A 22,785-nucleotide genomic window follows, 5' to 3' on the forward strand; every position below is an offset into this window, starting at 1 on the left:
ATATCAAGAAAATAATGATATAACATAGTAGTACAACAACATTTATGTGGGGCCTCGAAGGCCTCAGGCCTGCATTCGTGTCGGATTTTCGGGTTATAAGTGAAGACTGAAGATTTTCCCACGAGCCTGAATGAATTTTTTTCCCTTTGTCACTGAATTTTGTGTAACAACATGAAAGTTGTCGGTGAAAATGAGGCTCATTCCAAAAAAAAATTGTACAGCATAGTTTTTGCAACAAAAAAACCTTGTGGGCCTCCGAGGCCCAATCACTACATTCAAGTGTTAAAATCATCCAAACTCCTGCCATAACTAACGATTGGAAGACAATTGCAAACCACCCAGTGTAATATTTGCTCACGAACTTGTTTTGGAAGTTTGGAAGAGCATAGCACATCAGAGAGAGAGACTGACTGTTTCTTCCTTTTATTACAAGAGTACAAAAAATCAGTTATGTTCAGTCACAAAGAAACAAAACACAATAAAATGGTCTCAAGGAAAGGTTATTTTCAAATCATCATCATCAAGTGTGCATATGACATCATTAAAAACCCACTTTTCTTTAAAACATGTTAAATTCTTGTTCATTTTAAAAAACCGGTACTCTAGCTTTAGTCTTGCATTTACAAGAGCCTTCAGGGTGAGCAGTACATCACATGACGAGTCAGAAGCGTTTCCCATTTTTTTCTTCCTGGATTTATAAATTGCAAACTTGGCCTGGCCAATTAAAAAATTCATTAAAACCACATTCCTAAGGGAAGACGGTCCTAAAACACCATAAATAAAAACATTGTGATTGAAGAGGGAACCAAGCTTCACAAAACGTTCCTGAAGGATTGTAAAAAGAGGTTGCAATCGTTCACACTCCAGGTATATATGCGGTAGGGTTTCAATGGATGCACAGAAAGGGCATAGATTAGAGTTAGCAGTAGAAAACCGGTTCAGTAAAACATTATAAGGTAAAATCCAGTGTACAAGTTTCCATTGAATATCTCCAACATACTTTGGAGTAGGCAAGAGATAAAAACTTCGCCAATTGGGGCAATTGGGTGGTATTGGGGGTAAAACATCCCGCCATCGAAGCCTCGGGTGCTCAGAAAATGTTTTTGCGTATAAAATTTTAACGTACGCGTTGTACAGAGTTTTCTTTGGAAAGACGGGAAGGGATAATGCAGTATCATCAGGGCTGTTCAGGCCAGGGGACAGATTAAGTGGCGGGCTGAAAACTAGGAGTTTGGGGAAGTCACCCGCTGTTTCCTCGGGGGAAGGGCCAAGTTCCTCGCAGGTATTACGATACGTTGTGGATATCCCTTGAAGGAACCGAGAGATGATCCTGACAGATTTTATTCCGGTTTTTTGTGCCACAGCGGCAGCACTCAGCCGGCAGCTCCCAGACTCTGTCATGAGGTCTTTCGCTCGCAGCAGTTTGGCATCAACAAAACGTTGAACGAGTCCCCTATTATTCAAGCTGTTTTCCAGGAAGGGGTTGTAGCATAGGGGCTCGTTCAACAACATTTCCATGTTGTATGTTGCCATTTCACGGGAAAAGGACAGGGCTTGCCAGGCGTTCATCACCCCTTGGTAAAAGGTGGGCAGCAAGGATGAATCGATTTGATGAGGGTTCATTAAGAAAAGTTCTCGGTCGTAGCCCAGCTTGCATGTAAGCTGTAATATGCAGTTAGCCAGAGGCCTCCAGAGTAGGGCTTCATCTCCATATACAAGTTGGCGCACGATATGAAGCCGGAAGACCATAATCCGGCTGCGGATATCAATAAGACCTTGGCCACCTTCAGCGAGTGGCAAGTATGCCACGGGAGGTTGGAGCCAGTGTTTCCCGCTCCAGAAAAAGTCGACAATGCTCTTTTGCAGTGTAATAAGAAGGCTCCCAGGCGGTTGTAGGCATATCATCTTATGCCATAGCATAGAGGCGACAAGATTGTTAATGACGAGAGTACTTCCGCGGTACGAAAGTTGGAAAAGAAGTCCTTTCCAGCGGGCCAGTTTTGCCATTACCTTGTCTGGTAATCCCACCCAGTTCTGCTGCTCAAAGGTGTTGTCTCCGAGGAAAATACCGAGGTATTTAATGCCACTTTTCTGCCAGTTCACTCCTCCTGGTAGGACAATTGGCGGGCAATCTCCAGGTCCTATCCAAAGGGCTTCACTCTTCTTCCAGTTTACCTGGCCTGAACAAGCCTGACAATATGTTTTTAGTGCCTGAGCCACCGCAGTGACGTCAGTACTATTTTTTATATAAATACAGACATCATCTGCATAGGCAGAGACTTTTAGCGGTGTGGTAAGAATTGATCCAGTGAAGCCAGAAATGTGCGTACGTAATTGGAGCAGAAGAGGTTCGATGGCAAGAGAGTATAAAAGTCCAGATAGCGGGCAACCTTGCCGTACTCCCCGTTGTACAGCAATGGGGCTACACAATACTTGATTAATTTTAAGAACACTGGATATATTACAATACAAAAGTTTAACGTACGAGATAAAAATAGGTCCAAACCCAAAATTCTCTAAAACTCTAAAAAGGTACATGTGGTCAATACAGTCAAAGGCTTTTCCTTGGTCAATAAAAAACAGACCAACATTCATATTAAAATTGTTACAAAACCGAATGGTATCACGGATAAGAAAGATATTATTAAAAATAGTACGTCCAGGAATACAAAAGGATTGATGTTCTCCTATTAGTACATTCATAAAAGGTTTCATTCGATTAGACAAGGCTTTGGCTAAAATTTTATAATCCGTACATAAAACAGAAATAGGACGCCAGTTCTCTATAAGTTGTGTGTCCGCTTTCTTAGGAATTAAGATGGTGACTGCTCTCCGGCAACTCCACGGCAGTTGTCCATCCTCTAAACATTCATTCAATACCCGCAGTAGGTGAGGTCCAATGGTGTCCCAAAAAAACTGGAAAAATTCACTTGTCAGCCCATCCAGTCCAGGGGCTTTATCAGGTTCCAAGGCCTTCAAGGCAGCGGTGAGCTCAGGTAACCTAAGAGGATCCTCCAACTGCTGCTTCTGATCCTCCGCCAATGTTGGAAGGTTAGAAACAAGTTCCGATATTGCATCCTGGTTAATGTCATGCCGCATAAACCGTTGTTTAAAATGTTTCCGGGCACATTCCCTGATTCTGCCATCTTCATAAAGGAGTTCCCCATCATGGAGCAAGCGTGTAATCATTGACGAAGAGGCCCCCCTTTTAAGGCTGAAGAAGAATTTGGTTGGAGCATCAAGGTCGTGTATGTACCTCATCTTCAGGCGCAATAAAGCATTTTGTGCTCGCCTTTCGGATATGGAATTCAGTAAGGCCGTTTTTCCATGGATTTGTTGCCTCATTCCCTGGTAGCTCACACTTGCGGTTCCCTGAAGCTGTTCCTGTAATTCCAGGATTTCATCTTCAAGTAAGGTTGTGGTTTTTCTTTCCTCTTGAACACCATACGCACGATATTGTTGGCAGAACAGTCTGATGTGCGTTTTGGCATTATCCCACCATTGTCTGAGGTTGGAGAAATTCCCTTGGGAGGCAACCAGAATATTCCAAATTTCCGGAAAAATGTCCTTAAAGGTACTATCATCAAGTAAGTTGTTATTAAATTTCCAAAAAGCACTCTTGTGTTTCGGGCATGGGGCAGAAATTTTGAGAAATGTTGCGCTGTGGTCCGAGAATCCTGATGGGCAAATTTTGGATGACAGAACGAGGCGTTCAAGTGGAGGATTAATATAAAACTTGTCCAAGCGAGCAAGTACAATATTACCCTGAATGCATCGACACCATGTGTATTGCCTGATGGATGGGTGCTGTACCCGCCATATATCTGTTAAATTCATTTGTTTTAAAAATTTGGTGAGAGGGATTGTGGAGGCAGGATGGGGCTCTGCACTGTTCCTGTCGAGTTGGGGTTGGAGGGTGCAATTAAAATCTCCACCAATACAAACATGATTGTCTTGGTTTTTTAGGGCGTTTTGGCTGTCGAGGGACGTTAGGTGTGTCCCAAGGGCATTAAAAAAAACTCGCCGAGCTACAGGCGTACTTGGGGCATAGATATTAAAAATAGTATAGAATTTTCCACAGTAGTGGAATTCTAGGGATGCTAGGGATCCCTTGTGTATTTCGTCGAATTTAAGCGATGAAGGCGAAAAGGAGGGGCTAAGAATTATTGCGACACCGCCTTTGCGGGAGTCACCGTTACTAAAGAAGGACAGGCCGGGGAAGAGCCTACACCACTCTGCGACACAGCAGTCGTTGGCATGGGTCTCTTGTAAGAGGGCAATGTCAACTTTCTTCTGTAATAAAAAATCCCTTACTTGAACTTTACGGACAGAGCTACATCCTCCGTTAATATTCAGGCTACAAATGGAAAAACTCATTACAGCTACAAGGAGGAGTGACCACCACTCAATTTTTTGATAGCAGTTCATTCTTAGCTTTTTGCAACCACTTCTTTAAACGGTGACGTTGGGAGGAATTGAAATTAAAAACGTGGGGCCGTTTTACCATCAGTTTGGCGGAATGTATAAAATCAGGTAGCTCCGGAAAAAAGGTTTCTATTACAACATTCCTTTTTCGGAATGTGTCCTTAAGAAACCTTTTTATCTCGGAGGGAGGGATTGGAGGGATTTCTTCTTCCTTAAGGCTACCACATTCACTAACAGAGTCATCTATATCAGATGGCTCAGATGGTGTGTCACACTGGTTTTCATCATTTATCTCCTCACCGTCATCACATCCCTCCACGTTATCGGATGGGGCATAGTCCATAGAGGGGGGGGACGGGGAGGGAGAGAAATGAGCCATCTTCAGGGGAGGGGGGGTGGAGAGGGGGGGGTACTAATTTTTGTGGTTCAACCATATCAGTTTCTAGGTCAGTAGACAAGGGCGAGGATTCATCCACATCTATGTCCTCCAATACCGAGAAACGATTTTCTGTGACGAGGGACAAATCTAGGCCAGAGAGGAGGGGCTGTCGGTTTTCAGTTGGAGGTTTTTTAAAGAGGTGACCGTTTTCATCTGTTGTTTGCAGATGTCTTTTTCCTTTTGGGCAGACTAATTGAAACTCGTCCTGGTTAGTGGGAAGAGATTGCAAGGGTTTGGGGGGAGGGGGGGGGGAGGGAGGACGTGATCATCGGGAGGGGGATCCCATCGGCTACCACGGCGGGAGAGGTAGGATCAGTTATAGCAGGCAACAAGCTGTGATTGGACGATGTCGCCTGGGGGGTGAGATCTATAGTTAACAGGAGATGGCTGCAATTAGATCCTTCAGTAGAGGGAGGGGCCCCTGTTTCAAGGGGAGGGGAGGGGGGTACGGCGGGGGGGTTTGGATTGGTGGTAAGAGGGCTTGGGTCGGTGGTGGACAGATTGGGATCAGTGGTGGTAAGGCTTGGGTCGATGGTGGGAAGGTTCGGGTCGGTGGTGGGAGGGCTTGGTTCGGCGGCGGGAGGGCTTGGTTCGGTGGTGGGAAGGTTTGGTTCGGTGGTGGGAAGGCTTGGGTCGGTGGTGGGAGGGCTTGGGTCAGTGGTGGGAGGGTTTGGACCGGTGGTGGGAAGGTGGGGGGGTTGCTTATTCCCGGTTCGGAGGGGAGGTTGCACTTGTGGAGAATTCTCTTTTCGGGGGCAGTCATGCTTAACATGCCCAAATTGTCCGCAGCCAAAACATTTTAGAACGTTGGTGGACACGTACACTGTATATTCGTTCTGTTGATGTTTTAATTTTATTATAAGGTTTAAATCCTTCTGGGAATTTTTTAAAATCATAAACACTTGCCGCCGGAATGAAACCACGTGCCTTAAATCGTTGTTTCGTGACCCGAAGGGAATCATGGAGATACGAGACACGATGGTACCGTATCGGGACAACTCTTTAATTAGTACATCGTCGGATACAAATGGGGGGCAATTTGATATCACGACTTTTATCGCTGGGCTATCTAGTGGGGAAATCATTACAAATAAATCTGGATCGATTGTCAAACCCTGTTCGACAATTTGTGGGACACAATCCACGTCGGACAAAAAAATAACGATCCGCTTGTTCATCCGCGAAGCGGCAACAACCTTGTCAATCCCGACAACACGACCGGTTGCGAGGACAACGTCCTCGACACTAACCTCACGTTCCGGAGGTACACAAAAGAACCCGTGCTTACGGGTCAGGCTCTGAAAGGCCGTAAATCGAGATAGTGCAGCTGCCATGCTGGAACAGCTGCACTTACAACCCCTCCCCAACTCGGGGAGGGTGAATATATAATACAATCTTCCCTACCCGAACTCCGGGAATGGGAAGCAATCAGACCTCTCCGATTTCCCTAACTTCGGAAAAGGGAGGCAACAAAACAAACTGAAGGAAGGATAAACGAAAGGAAAAAAAGGAAATAGAGGTTTAAGATGAAGGAGCAAACACCGATCGGGCGACGCCCAAAAACGGCGACCCCTTACCAGCGATCACCCTGTGCTCTCCGGCTCTCTCTCCCGTCTCAACGTATATGGGAATCACCAGGAAGACTCCACGAACAGGTACAAGGACACAGAGGGGGGAAAACGGAGGGGGGGGGGGGAATGGAGCAACAACACAGAGCACTCACAGGCCTCCACAAGCAGACGCCATGACAGTACAACCAGCATGCAAACGACCAGCAGGGGGCGCGAGAGAGAGAGAGAGAGAGAGAGAGAGAGAGAGAGAGAGAGACTTTGACTTTTGAAGCTCTTTTATTATAAAGGTAAGAAACCCATACAAGTCATGCAAATAATAAAGTCACCACAATTCAAAACATGTGCAGCCAAACAACAACAATAAAAACACCAAACACTAAAATAAAAAACTTAACAAACCATGATCAAGTTTACAAAACCCACCCTTTGCACACCATTTTCCCACAAAGGTTTGTAAATCATCTTTCATTTGGAAAAAAGAAAATTCCATGCGTAACCTTGCCATGACTAGAGCCTTAAACACAATTACCACATCACATAAAATATCAGCATTTGCCAGGAGCTTTGCTTTTCTTGTTTTGTAGATTGCTAATTTTCCAATAGAAATTAAGAAATTAGCAAGAGCAGTCTCAGAGCGTTTTTTATAACTAAGTGGTGTTCCAAAGATAAAAACACGTGTAGAAAAAGAAAAGTTCATACGATTAAAAAAAGTTGATAAAAAACCAAAGAAGGGAAAGAGTCTTGCACAATCTACGTAAGCATGGAAAAGGTCTTCAGAAATCATACAAAAGGGGCATTCCACTGAATTATCCTCATTAAAACGATGTAATAAAACATTGGAGGGCAACACCATATGGGCGAGTCTCCAAGCAATATCACCAGTCCTTTTAACAATCGGTGAAACATACATTGCAGACCATTGCGGATGGGAGGGAGACCCAGAAGGCAGTTTCTCTTTCCATCGAGCCCCAAAAGAAAGAGGCTGTAACGAGGGAAACCGAACTGAGATACACAAACGATACAGTCTCTTTTTATCCTTGCTGGAAAGTGGCGATGAGGATAGCAAGATAGATGTTGTGGTGCTATCAGCTGGCAGGCTAGAGCTAGCACAGATCTGTGGTGGTGTACGGTGGTCACCAATGTTGGCGGTTGAGCTCAGGCCCAGGTGCCTAAAAACACAAAGGATTTCCTGTAGGACCTTGGCTACGCTCCTCAAAGATCTGATGCCAGTTCTTACTTGAAGATGTCCTGCGGAGAACCAACTGTTCCTGTTACAGTCACGAAGGTCCCGAGTCGTTTTCACGCCAGCACTCACAAAACGTTGCACAAAGGCACGTGAGCGAGGAATAGCAGGAAAGAGGGCATTGTAGAAAAGGGGTTCCCGGAGGAACCTTTCACTGTTGTATGTCTCCATTTGGCGAGTTATTGAAATGGACCGCCAGACGTTCAAGACATCTTGGTAAAAGTCAGGGAGCAGCGAAGCATCGACATGTTGCAGCTCCATGAAGAAGAGTTCACAATTGTACCCAAGCATGCCGGCTTGTTTTAGTATACAGTTTGCAGTCGATTTCCAGGGCAAGGCCTCCAGAAATATAAAACGACGAGCTGTGGAGACTCGGAAGGCCATCACCCGACAAAGAATGTCCACAAGCCCATGACCACCTTCTGCCAGTGGGAGGCAAATAGTCTCTGGCTTTAGCCAGTGTTTGCCATCCCAAAAGAAGTCAAGTAAACATTTTTGGATTGACGACACCAACGTTGCAGGTGGCTGCAAGGCAATCATTTTATGCCATAAGAGAGGGGCCACCAGGTTGTTAATGACCAGTGCACGACCTCGGAAAGACAAGGTCGACAAAATTCCTCTCCATCTGTTTAATTTGTTGCTGATTTTGTGGAGCAAACCATCCCAATTCCTTTTGACAAAGCCTGGGGTTCCAAGGTAAACACCGAGGTATTTCACACCTTCTTTTTCCCATGTCAAATTCATAGGGAGAATTGGAAGGGCAGAAGGTGGCGTACCGCAGACCCAAACTGCTTTGCATTTCGACCAATTAATTTGCGTTGTACATGCTTGAGAGTAAACCCGTAGGCACTCAAATAGCAGAGCAATGTCATTACTGCTGCGAACAGCAACACATACATCATCAGCATAGGCCGAAATGATAACGGGATTTTCTGAGGGAGTCACTGAAAATCCCATAAGAGAAGATCGTAAACGAATCAAAAGGGGCTCAATGCAAAGAGAGTACAATATTCCAGATAAGGGACAGCCTTGCCGAATTCCCCTCCCAATCCGCAAAGGTGAACAGAGACCATCATTGATTTTGATCAAGCTAAAAATGTGATTATACAATAAGGATACATATGAAATAAAGGATGCCCCAAAACCAAATTGCTTTAAAATGTGAAACAAATACTCATGATTAACAGAGTCAAAAGCCTTTTCTTGGTCAATAAAAAAGAGACCGGTATGTTGTTGTTGAAATGCACACACATCCCACAGGTCTCGTACCAAAAAAATGTTATCGTGCATAGATCTGTGCATAACACAGTACGATTGATCCTGATGTATAACTGTGCTTAGAACAGTCTTTACACGGTTAGCCAGCGTTTTGGCAAAAATCTTGTAATCTGTGCAGAGAAGAGAGATTGGACGCCAGTTCTGTATCAATTGCAGGTCGTTTTTCTTAGGGATAAGGCAAACAACTGCACGCCGACAACTAAGGGGTAACAATCCCTCACGTAGACTGTATAAAAACACTGAGTGCAAAGCAGGACCAAGCATGTCCCAAAAGGTTTTATAAAATTCAGCTGGTAGCCCATCAAAACCAGGAGCCTTATGATCAGCAAGGCCATCGAGCGCAGTTTTAAGTTCACCGAGAGTAATGTTCTCATCCAAGACATGCCGTTGATGCTCATCTATCTGCGGTAAATTGGTCGTAATATTCTGCATTGCAGGCACATCATTGGGCTTAAAGGAAAACACATTCTCAAAATAAGACCGAACAAAGTGAACAATCTCCGTATTATCACTAAGAATATGCCCATCACTAGCCCGAAGACTAAGCATTTGCTGGCTCGCCTTCGTCGTCTTCTCAAACTTAAAGAAATCTTTACAACATGTGTCTGACGACAGTAAACTATTAACTCTCAGCCTGACTAAGGCACCAATACCATTTTCTTGAATTAATTCCTTAAGCAGAGTTTGTTTTTCAAAGAGGAGTTGACACCGTCTTTCATCACTGAGGACCTCAGCACCTTCCTGCAATCGTAGAATTTCTTGTTTCAAGGCATCAATACATAATTGTTTACTTTGAGAGCAATTGGTTTTGTATTGCTGACAGAAAACACGGATCTGCGCTTTAGCATAGTCCCACCACTGACAGAGATTTAGGAAACGATGTTGGAAATCCACAACCTGAAAGTAAACAACAGTTTATGTCCCCCTTTTCCTTTCCGTCGGGGTATCCGTCAAGGGTGTCCCCTTTCTGGACTTCTGTATATAATTGCCCTTGAACCACTCTTAGCATCCATCAGGCAGCGAATAACTCAGGATGTGGGAGCCGTTTTTGGTTCAAGATTTGTGGTCACAGCTTATGCTGATGATGTATGTGTTCTGATTAAGGGCCCAAGTAGTGTTGCTGCGGTGCAGCGTTGCTTTAAAGACTACTCTGCGGCCTCTTCCGCCGAAGTAAATTGGGGCAAGAGTGTAGCCTTATGGTGCGGTTCAGATAACCTTTCTTTAACACTGCCACCGTCACTCCCACATAATCTAGAGTGGAAAACAGATGGAGTCAAATATCTTGGTGTCTATCTCGGCAACCAGGAAGTAGAAACGAAGAACTGGGAAGGAATGATTGAACAAATTACACAAATTACAATGATTGAACAGTTCCTTGATAAATAGATGTGTATCATAATGAGCGTTGTTATGAAGAAAGACAGGAATGAAAGAGGGGAGTTGATAATTAATATTACAACTTTGATGAGCCGGACCTCTATATTTACCAGTGAGATGACAATGGTCTCTAACCTTTAGACCTTTACCAATTTTCTCCTCACAAATATGACAGACATTGTTTTTTATAAATTCCCTTTTTTCTTTACTTGTTAAGGACATTGGTTTATTGGTTTCTCTCATTATCTTGGTTAATCGAACACAGTCTTTTTCTAGTCGTTTCACAAACTCCTCTGGGGTATTTGAGCCTCTATACATCTCTAACTTGTTATATTTATCACCAACGGATGATTTGATATAATAACAAAAACCACAAGGAGTATGTTTTTGATATTTATTTGTGTATGATTCTTTTGGATCTTGAGAAGCAGTATCAATTTTTTCTAAAATACTTTCAAAATCAGCATATATAACAAATGGATGTTTGATCTTTTTATTTTCATCTTTGAATGTGATCTTTGAGCCTTCTTTAGGCATATTGATTACCGTTGATTTATGTTCGCCACAATAATTTGAATGTTTATCTAATCTTTCTTGTGAATTGAAGAAGTTAAGACAACGCAAACAAATATATATTTTATTTGTTCTCTTACAGACTTGTGGTTTTATTAATTTAGCAATATCTTTGATGTATGTATAATGTGAATTTTCGCCTGAATTAAAATATAGAAGATTAATATGAGTTTGTTTACAATTGTCAGAAAGCTTTAAAACCTGGATGTTGTTTGTTTCTGTTAGACCATAAACATTAACTGATAAATTATTCATCTTTTCAAATTTAGGAATATCATTTAAAGTCATCGGAAACTTTAGATCTTTCGTATTTAATGTATTCTCATATTTTTTATAATGAGATACTCTTTCATCATGAAAATGTGGAGGATGTAAGTGTGCTAAAATAGACCAGAGAAAACATTTATTGTCTTTATTTTTGATATTGATAACTGCTTTTCTATTTTTGATAACACTGGGTAAATCAATGTAAGAAGAAGCTTTTAGAGGATCTGATTTAAGAATATGAATGTCTATGTAAATAATTTTTCCTATATTGAATCCACTTCCTACGATTGAATTATCCACATCTTGCTCTTGTTTAATAAGTTCATCATAGACTCCTGATGTTTTAAAATCTTGATATGAAGATATAAAGTGTGGCTCAGTTCTCATGTATGGTGCATCTATAACTCCTTCATCCTTTGTCATTTCTAATTTTACTCCCATATAAAATTTAAGTGGTTTCATTTCCTTTAGTGTTTTTTCAATCAACGTTTGAACAGCAGGTTTAACTATTTCTACAGCATCAACTATAGACTCTGGTTCAGGAGGTTTGAAGTTAAAGACTCTTATTTTAATATGTCCTTTGAATGCTCCATCAGAGTTTTTAGTTGTGATAAAATTTGATAAATGTAGATTTGTTTTAAGATGTATTTTGAAGCCTTTCTTGAGGATATTTTTATTACATGTAGAACAGTGTTTTGTTTCAGGTGGAAGAGGGGAAAGTTTGTTTAAAATGTTGTATGTATGTTTTGCGGTGAGAATATGTTGTTTATAATATTTTACTTCCTTCTCGCAAGTATCACAATAAACCATATTTATAGCGTGAGAAAACGTGGTGTTTTATATATATCACTGTGCTTAAAATAAAACACTTTTGAGCTTTACAGCTCCGTTTTATATATATCACTGTGCTTAAACTAAAACACTTTTTCACTCAGAATCATCTAAGTCATAACTATCACATGAATACTCAGAATCATACTCAGAGTCATCAATAAAGCTACTCTCATAACTATCATTTGAGCACAAACTATTAGTATCATAACTATCATCTGTGTTCAATGAAATACTATCATCACCATCGTCCGAGTTCAATGAAATACTATCATCACTATCGTCCGAGTTCAATGAAATAGTAAAATCTTCACTGCTGTAATGACTCATATTTAATTAGCAGAAAAAACCTTTCCATCTATACCAATATACTTTCTTTCATTAACGGATTCAATCTCTACATTTTTAATATCAAAAGTTATCTTTAAATAATCTCTAACTATCATAGAACGAAATGACATTTCACCAGAAATATTAACATCATTCATTTTACTTAGATCTACACCCTTTGGATTATTAAAGAAAATACAAATGTCTCCTCTAGAATTATTAATGGTCTTATCATTCTTTTTCAAAGTATCGTGGTCAATCACTTTTTCAAGCTTTGAATAAATTGCCAGGAGTAGAGGAGAAACTTTTGTTAGATTTACTTTAATGGATGTCTTTCCAGGTATAGTTAGAGCTCTTCCTTTAAATGAAATAGAGGGGCTCATGTTATTTTCCATAACTGGTTTTACCCAAAAATTTCCATATTTATCTTTGTTCAATTTAACATCTTTGACATATTTTTCTATATCTTCCACCGAAGTAGAGATTGATTGAAATTTGTCTTTTGTGCTTTGAAACATTGTATTTATTAATGAATAAACTTGCGTTTAGTTTAAGTAAAAATTTACCACATAAATATGATAAGTTCTGAAGGATATTTAGAATTTCCAGACTCTCCATATGATAAATTAGAGAATTGTCCGGCTTGTGATAGAGTGGGGCTTAATGATGAGGATTCATATAAACAATGTATTTTCTGTGATTTAATTTTAATTAATGATAATAAGAAATATAAAAAAATATATAACTCTTTTAAATTAGAACCAAAAATGAATTACTTTACAAGATTAATAAGAGAGATGAATGTTAAGTATTGTGATGATAATACACCATTTCTTTCAAGGGAAGAGACTAATTGTATTGAGGAAATGTATAAGGGTTTAATGATATTTATTATTCAAAATAATTTTAATGGAAATGTTAATACAAGATACTATATAAATAAAATAATGGATTATTTTGAAATTAAACCCGAACTCAGGATAAAATATAGAGTTTCTCAAATAGCTCAAAAAAAGTTGGATAACTTGTTTTCCAAATATATAAATGAATGATTTTTTACCCGTTTGGGAAAATAAGATAAAATTTAATAACCATAAAAACATTCCAAATTCATTGAGATGTCTAATAGTTGGTTCAAGCGGATGTGGAAAAACCTGTTTACTTTTAAAGATGCTCCTTGGTTCTAATTTTTTAGATTATGATAATTTAATAATTTTTACAAAGTCAAGTTTTCAACCCGAGTATCAACTACTCTCACAGGGTTTTAATGCGGGTCTTAAAAAGGAAGACATTATCGGTTTATTTAAACTTCAAAACAAACTAAATGATTATAATATTGATGATATAATACAATTATTTTGTGATACACAGAAATCAAAATCGAAACCCATAACTTGTATTCTCAGTGATAATACGGATGATATACCTTCACCTCAAGATTTAGATAAATCAAAAAAGAACCTTGTCATCTTTGATGATTGTGTTAATGAGAGAAACCAAACAGTAATGGATAGCTACTATACAAGAGGGAGACATTCTTCTTGTAATTGTATATATCTTAGTCAATCATATTTTCAACTCCCTCGACACTCAATAAGAAACAATGCCAATACTTTTATTTTATTTAAGTTAAATTCAATAGATGTAAATAATTTTTGGAGAGATAATTGCTCTACGTTATGTAGTAAAAAAGAATTTGAAAATTATATGAAACACACGATTGGAAAATATAAATATATTGTTGTGAAACAAGATGAGATACTAAATGATATTTTTCAATAAATAAATACAGAAAATGAATACTGAAGAAAGAGAAAGAAAGTTTAAGGAACATCAACAATTAGTTTCAAAAGTTGTTAAACAACAGGAAGAGATAAAGAAGAAACGGAGACAGAAACTAACTGGTGAAGAAGCCTTTGAAAGAAAACAAGAGAAATTCTTTAAACCACTTTTGAAAACTCAACACCCTACAGTTCCCACGGTAGAATTTACTCCGAAAAAACTTCAAATGCTCAAAGATTTTAGTCAGATAACAAAACAAGAACTTGGTGAATTAGAATATGATGACGAGGGATTATTTCGGAAACTTGAGGAGGTAAATCAACCCCCTAATTATGTTGTGGAAGCTCTTCAAAACAATGAATATTCGGCGGGTTCAAAAACCAGAGCAGGTCTCATTCCAACAGAAGAACCAGCAGTGTTTCATCTTGTGGAAGAAAAGGTATTGATATTTAATGATGAATTGATGTTCTTGAGTTCTACTCAACCAAATGTTAAATTAACTCCAAGATTAATGTTTCTTCTAACAAACCCCGGATTCAGCGGTTCAAAATATTTTGAGGAACCACTTGATATGGAAAGAGAGGAAGATAGGGTATATATTGAGTTGTTAAATGCACTTGATTATGGAGTTTCTGTTGCTGGTAAAAGTAAGAAGAATGAGAAGGAGAAACATATTATTGATGCTTTAAGTAAACTTGGTTCAGGTGTTAGTTTTCTTCCAAATGACCCATCACAATTAGTTAATAGGCTATTATTGTTGTTAGGTAGTAAGAAGGCTGGAAACAACAATTGTTTTAATGAATCCTCAGCCATTTTAGATCAGTTGATGAATATGAAAATAATTAATAAATGTCAATACAAAGATATTTTATTAGATATTAAATAAGATGAGAAGCACAATTCTTAGTTTTAATTTCACAACGAGCGATTACACAGCTTCATTCCCTTACCCACTACAACTTGACCCCCTTACCTCATATGAGGCATCTTTATTGTCGATGGAAACTTATAATACCTTGTTTAATATCACAGAGAAAAACAGCAAGTTTAGTTATAATCCAGGAAGTGGATATAAAACTATAACTGTTTCACCTGGAGCTTACGAGATTTCTCAAATATCTTCAGAAGTCTCTCGCCTTATGAAAGAAAAAGGTGATGAACCAAAAAATATTGTAATAGATATTCAAAAACACACTTCAAAATCAACTATTAAACTTAAAAATAATTATAAAGTTGATTTCACGATTGAAAATTCGTTTAGAGAGCTATTGGGTTTCTCTTCAAAAAAGATTGAAAATAACGGGACGTTTTACAGTGATAATGTTATCCAAATATCCTCCGGTATAAATTCAGTATTAATTCATTGTGATTTGATTGATGGTGCTTATAACGATGGAATAAGAACAAATACAATATTTTCATTCAGTGCATACTCAACCCCGATTGGTTATAAATTTAATATGGAACCAAAAAATCTTGTCTATTTACCTGTGTCAGGAAAAACCATATACAGAGTAAATTTTAGGATAACCGACCAAGATAATCGTATGATATCCTTTAATGATGAAATTATATCCATCAGAATTCACCTACGTGAAGTTTTTCAATAAATAAATAATGGTTATTGTGAGAAAACACGAGTTGGGAAAATATAAAATAATTACAGGGGAGGGCATGTTCCTTTCACCAGACTATACAAGGTATGTGGGTAGAGGATACTATAAACCTAAGAGACAACGAGGTGTAGGTCATCAATTTCGAAATAAAGGAGATGGGATAATTGATACTCTAATGGGTATTGGTTCAACCATCCTTAAACATAAAGACCTAATTGGTTCAACTGCTTCTGCCGTGGGCTCCGTTGCGGGTGCTATAAAGAGTATAAAAGATGCTCAAAAGGAGTCTCATAAATTACAAGCAATCAAAGAAATAAAAAAAGGTAAAACTCAACTATCTTCACAAGAACGACAAAAAATCATTAAAATACTTGGGTCAGGGTTTCAACAATTTTAATGCTATATAAATACAAGTATGGAAGCGATTGATAGTATCTATGATTTGGATGATACGATTATCATTTCAAACTCCACTAAAAAGGAAGACTATTTTAAGGTAAATGCTATAACAGGAACAGACTGGAATTCAAACGGAACAAAAAGTTTTGAAATAAATAATCAACAAACTTACTTGAATATAGCTGATAGTTTCTTGCTGTGTAAATTTAAATTCACTAAGGCTGCGAATAATACTAATGCTACACTCGTAAATGATTTCTTCTGGAAAATGTTTGACAGTGTCCGCCTGTATATTGGAACACAAGAGGTTGAAGCGGTTGATTATGTCTCTGCTACATCTGAAATGATGAAATTTACACTATATTCGTTTAGTGATAGAATGGGTAAGGGAGCTGTTGAGGGTTTTATTCCTGATATGTCAACGGGTACAAACGCAGACCCTGGTTATAGTCAAAGGAAGTCAATGTATAATGATGACGCAAAAGCTGAGAATAGTTTTACCGTAGCAGTACCTCTGAAAGGTATATTTGGATTTTGTGATTATGATAAAGTTTTGTATGGGCTTAAAATTAGATTTCAACTACAAAGGAATGATAATGTAAATAGATTGCTTTTTGGGGATGAAAATGCTTTTGGAGAAAATAATAAATTTGTTATTAATGATTTGTGTTGGTATATCAGTGAATATACTCCTAATCTTAAAACGGAAGAGATGTTAAATAGAAGACTTAACTCAAAGAAACCGCTAAATGTATCATACCTTAAAAGAAGATGTCAACACGTTAAACTGGAACACACTACCTACACTTGGAATTTAGGTGTTCTTCAAGGAAAGCCACGATACCTCTGGCTCATTTTTAAAAAACCAGATGGAGAGGACGGTACTAATAAGAATAATGCCCTGAGTGATAATGCAAAGGTGAAACAACTTCGGGTTTCTCTTGATGGCACATTTTATCCGCGAGATAGATTGGAAATTGATTGGGAAAAAAATGATTATGCGGAAGCCTACAAGTCCTACCAAAAGGTGTGTGAAAGTAATGGTAATAATGATCCTATTTTGGATATGGTTGCGTTTCAAAAACTTTATACAATCTACGCAATTGACCTGAGTTCTCAAAAGGAAACTATAAAGTCTAATCGAGTGGATACTTCTCTATACATTGAAAGAGGGGAGAGTGAAGAGGTTAATGCATATTGTTTGCTTTTGGAGGAAACAGAATTACAGATTAATACAGATAATGGTGTTATGATTAATATCACATAGGTTTTTTCTCATAAATAAATGGTTGGGGTATATGTTAATCAAATCAATCTTAATAAATTAACATCTTGTATTCAAAATCAAAAGCCTTGTATTATTAATGTTAATACAATTCAAAGAAAAGGAGCTGTAAGAATTGATGTTTTACTCACACACACACAAGTAAAAACACTAAATGATGTTGGATCACTTAAAATTAAAATGACGAAACCTATGTTAAAGAAATATTCAATAGACGAGTCAAGAGGAGGATTTCTCCCGTTTCTAATTCCTTTATTTGCTGGTTTAAGTGCGGCGGGAGCATTGACTGGTGGTATTTCAGCAGCGGTAAAAACTGCTAACGAAAGGAAGGCACAACTAAAAGCTCAAAAAGAATTGGAAAGACATAACAAGGAGTTGGAGAAACAAATTAGTGGAAGTGGTGTAATTGTAGATTTTGCTCAAAAACTTGAAAGTCTACCTGATAAAGCTAGATTGTTGGTTGGAGATATGCTTTCCTCTATCGCTCAAGCGGGTGTTAAACTAACTAAACGGGGTAATGGATTGTATCTTTCTCATAAATAAATGGATAAATGGTTTAAACAATTTGGAAAGAATACAACGTCAAATATAGAACTAGCTAAGTATTGTAAAACACTAAAAATTGATAATGTGGTTATTTGTATGAGAGATGAATTAACACATATAAATAAGAATACAAAGAATATTATTATGAATTTAGACACACAGAATGGTTCTCATTGGGTTTGTATTCATAATAGTCAGGATAAATATTATTTTGATAGTTATGGTATGCCACCACCTGTTGAAGTAATACAATTCTTACAGAATGGTGTTTATCAAACATTCCAAGTTCAAGAAATTAATTCTAAATGTTGTGGCCAATTATGTTTATATGTATTATTTCAACTCAACAATAATGAAAATTTTTATGATATCATTTTTTATCTAATATAAATGACCTATGTTGGAAAAGATGGTTCTATCTTTGGAAAATCCTCTCAGGATATTGATTTATCAAATTATTATACAAAGGCACAGGCTGAACGACAAAAATATAGTGTAAGTAAAAATATTAATATGAAGAATACTTATAAATTAATCAATTATCCAAACCCTACAGATGCGAATGACTTGATTAGATTCAGTGATTTATCACAATATATATCTTTAAAGAAAACAGCACGTTTTGTGAAACAAGTAAAATTTACAACCACAACACCTGGTTATACTGACCATACACCTTTCCTCGTTGAATTTAACTACCTGCTTACAATTAAATTTTATAAAGAAGGACATTTAGTTAATATGCGAATTAATAAATGGGGGTATGATATGCCTGATTTAGGGTATAATTGGTCTTTTTCAATAAACATAGAAGACCTACATGATTTAAATCAGTCTCGTAAAGAAGAATATTATCCACTTGGTGAAGATAAGGATTTATGTGGAAGTACAATTAGTAAACAACAAATACGTGATTTTAAGAAAATAAAAATATATGATAGTATAGCGATGGTTCGCATGACAAAGAAGGAAGGTAATGAGATAAGGATAGAAAGCCGAGGAATACAAACCGATTTGGTAGTGGGAAGATGGGGTGGTATTACCTGTCATAATATTAATCTCACATATATTTCTGATACATAAATGGCAGGAAGAAGACTACAAGAGAATTATAATTTTTGTATTCAAGGATACCTACAAGAAAAAGGTGCTCGGTATTACATACCTTATGATTTGGAGCATATACATGGGAATTTTGTCATAAAAAACTGGCCTTATACTGATATTGTTAAACCCACAAATAGAGACTTGTTTAAAATATTAAATAAAAATGAACTTCTCAAAGTTATGAAATATAAAACTCTTTTAGAAATCGTCAACAAATCTTATTGGTATCCTATTATGAGAAAAATAATTATAGATACAAGAATATCTCAAAATCCAGATGAGTATATGTATAATATTCTTTGGGGTTCAAACTCAAGGGTAGCAAGGGATGAGGAAGGAGTTGAAGAAGAGAAGGAGGAAAGAGAGAAAAAGGAGAAGGAGGAAAGGGAGAGGGAGGAGAAGGAGGAGAGGGAGAAAAAGGAGGAGAAGGAGGAGAGGGAGAAAAAGGAGAAGGAGGAAAGGGAGAAAAGGGAGAAGGAGGAAAGGGAGAAAAGGGACAAAAAGGAGAAGGAGGAGAGGGAGAAAATGGAGGAGGAGGAGAGGGAGCAAAGAGAGAGGGAGGAAAAATATAAAAAGATGGAAATCACTGAGATTCATAAAAGATTGAGTGTATTAAAGCAAATAAATCAATCTCAACGCACCGAAGAGGAAATTAAAGAATTAACAACTCTTATGAAGATAATGGTTTCAAAAATAAGAACGTCAATGTCTTCAATTTCAGAGATTTAAACGAGAAAGTGGTGAAGAAGAAGAAGAAGAAGAAGGAAAAGATTATGTGATTGATGATGTTGGTGTCATTGACTTTAGTTAGTTTTTATTTGTAAATAAATGGAGGAGAGAGTGAAGGCATTCCTTAGGATTCTTTATGTTTTAAAAATAAAGATTGAAATGTATATGTTGAAAACCAAAAAGGTTTTGATACTCTGTCGGAATTTTTCTGATAAATAAATATGAGTTATTGTCTCAAATGTAAAAAGAAAACTAAATCTAAAAATATCTCTTATGTTAAAGCTAAAAATAATAGAGTTTATCAAAAAGGAATATGTCAAGTATGTGGCTCTAAAAAGTGCCAATTCATCTCTCCTAAAAGAGGAGGAGACATACAAAAGTTTCTGTCAGGAAGTAAATTTACAACAACTGGAATTCCAGGGGAATTACACCTTCCAGGGTATTCTTTCTGTGGTCCAGGAACAAACTTGGATAAAAGATTAGATGAGGCTGACAATCCTAAACCTTGGTCTAAACCTACAAATAGGGTTGACGAAGTGTGTATGAAGCATGATATTGCTTATGGGAAAACCACTACGTTGACTGAAAAACATAAAGCCGACAGCGAAATGTTGTATAATTTGTCTTTGATACAAAATCCAACGTTGAGAGAGAAAGTTGATAGGTTTATTGTGAGAAATTTGATAAATGCTAAATTGAAACTTGGTCTTGGTTATTCCTCAAAAAACTATTAGGCTCTAATGATGCCATCAAGACTGAGGAGCTTTTGGCTGAAGAATTACACAAACCTATAATCACAAAGTTTAAAAGAAGGAAGGTTTATTCTAAATACACCGACCACATATGGTCCGCTGATTTAATTGAATTGAATAATGACAGGGGATACAGGTATGCTTTAACCGTTATTGATTTGAGGAGTAGATTTGCCTGGGTTGTCCCTTTAAAAAATAAAAGGGGTGATACTTTAATGTTAGCCTTTAAGCTAATATTTGATCGGGATAAAAGGAAACCAAAGAAGTTATGGACTGATGAGGGAACAGAGTTCTATAACAAAATATTCATGAAATTTCTTAAGGGGAAGGGTATTAAATTATACAGCACCTTTAATGAAGGAAAGGCAGTTGTTATTGAGCGTTTTAATCGTACTTTGAAAGAGAAATTATATAAAAAATTCACACAACTCGGTTCTCAAAAATGGGTGTATTTAATTCAGGATATTGTAGATGATTACAACAATACAGTTCATTCATCAACAAAATCAAAACCATCAGAAACATTTACAAAATTAGAATATGAAAAGGAGATTAATTTGAGAAAGCCCAAGTTCAAAGTTGGTGATATTGTAAGGATATACAAATGGAAAAGCCATTTTGAGAAAGGTTATACACAAAAATGGACTAATGAATTATTTATAATCGTTGATGTAATGGATACAGTCCCTTGGACCTACAAATTAAATGATATAAATCGAGAAGAAATCTTGGGTTCATTTTACTCGCAAGAATTACAAAAAACAAAGCTAATAATTCATTAAACAACATTTCTATTCACCCCACCCAGATTAGCTAATTTAATTAGTGGTAATAAAAAAAAATTTAAATAAATTAAAATCATAAGCCACACCCACACAGACCACGCCCACACAGACCCCGCCCACACAGACCCCGCCCACACAGACCCCGCCCACACAGACCACACCCATCATCCCCCACCCTCCGTGCACCCCCACCCTTGACCCTTCACCCCCCTCATCCCACCCCCACCTTCCCCACACACACAAGGGGAGGGGAGGGGTGGGATGAGGGGGGTGAAGGGTCTTTGGCAGGGGTGCACCTCCCCGTTCCCTCCTTTATTCTCTTTTTGTAATTAATAATTAAATAATTGTAAACAAAACAAATATATATAAATATTGAAAACATTAAAATCTTTATATTATTAAAACATTTTTCTTGAGGTATACATTCAACTTCTCCCCAGCATAAGTCATCAATTTCTTCCCAGCACAAGTCAAAGGTTGGTTCAGCAGATGTCTTCAGGTTTTGAATCTCTTTCTATTAAAGACAAGAGGGGAGAGATATTTATTTCATATTTATGTTCCATGTCAAAGCGTCTTGAAAAGCGCTATACAAAATAAATGTATTATTATTATTATTATTAATATAGGGTCGGATGCCCTTCCTGACACCAACCCTGAATCACCTCTTACGATGCGCAGGGATATGGTGTACCTATTATAAACGGTGAACCACACACACGTACACACATGCTTACCTCGAAAAAATCCAGCTTAGCGTCAAGATCGTTGAGTTGAAAATGTAGAGGTTCACAGGTTGGTAGGAAATAACCATTCCTATGGAGTCCAAAATCGTCCCACTCCAAGCTTTGGTCTTCGAGGCTGCAAACAAAATAAGGAGAAATTACTATGCTGAAGTAAGCTTGACAAAACATCACACACACACACACACATACACACACACATACACACACACATACACACACACACACATACACACACACACACACACACACACACAATCTCATTTTTTCATTTCTGTTCCTCACAATTCGATCTCTCTATTTTAATCACAGACACACATGCACACACATACACATACACACACACACATGCACACACACATGCACACACCTCTCGTTTTTTATTTTCTATCATACCTTTCACGTGAATTTTCTAAGAACGGTGAAACATTGAATTCATTCTGAGCCCACCATCTCGGAGGTAGGTTATTCAAACCCGTATTCAGTTCGTTGTGGAACTCTTGAGAAACAACTTGAAATTCTGCCAGGATATTTACAATATTTGAATTGCTGCAATGAATAGGAAAAATAAATTATTAGTTGTATAATTAATCACATACAAAGCTCTCATTAACAGTGTTTAATACCAAATGAACTTACCAATGTCCTGGCGAGTATTCTTCATCAGAGGAAAGACTGGAATAAGACAAGCTCATCTTCGTTCACAATGT

General features: G+C 37.8%; 1 protein-coding gene across 1 annotated transcript; it reads right to left on the reverse strand.

Moving 5' to 3' along the window:
- Positions 1 to 21,546: 21,546 nt before the first annotated feature.
- LOC144891608 (uncharacterized) lies at positions 21,547 to 22,785 on the reverse strand. Its single transcript, XM_078775230.1, has 4 exons — positions 22,715 to 22,785; positions 22,472 to 22,624; positions 22,070 to 22,193; positions 21,547 to 21,849 (listed from the first exon to the last, which is right to left on the reverse strand). The coding sequence occupies exons 1-4, from the start codon at positions 22,768 to 22,770 to the stop codon at positions 21,547 to 21,549; spliced, it is 636 nt and encodes a 211-aa protein (XP_078631356.1). The 5' UTR covers positions 22,771 to 22,785.

The sequence above is a fragment of the Myxine glutinosa genome, chromosome 4, assembly GCF_964187855.1.
Source record: "Myxine glutinosa chromosome 4, kmMyxGlut1.1, whole genome shotgun sequence".
Classification (NCBI taxonomy): Eukaryota; Metazoa; Chordata; class Myxini; order Myxiniformes; family Myxinidae; genus Myxine; species Myxine glutinosa.

What these genes read in the sequence shown, in the direction of transcription:
- LOC144891608 (XM_078775230.1), bottom strand. Translation starts at nt 22,770, where the DNA reads ATGAGCTTGTCTTATTCCAGTCTTTCCTCTGATGAAGAATACTCGCCA. An exon ending in TTAGAAAATTCACGTGAAAG is followed by an intron (nt 22,194 to 22,471) that starts GTATGATAGAAA and finishes TTTTGTTTGCAG; the next exon opens with CCTCGAAGACCAAAGCTTGG. An exon ending in CTAAGCTGGATTTTTTCGAG is followed by an intron (nt 21,850 to 22,069) that starts GTAAGCATGTGT and finishes TGTCTTTAATAG; the next exon opens with AAAGAGATTCAAAACCTGAA.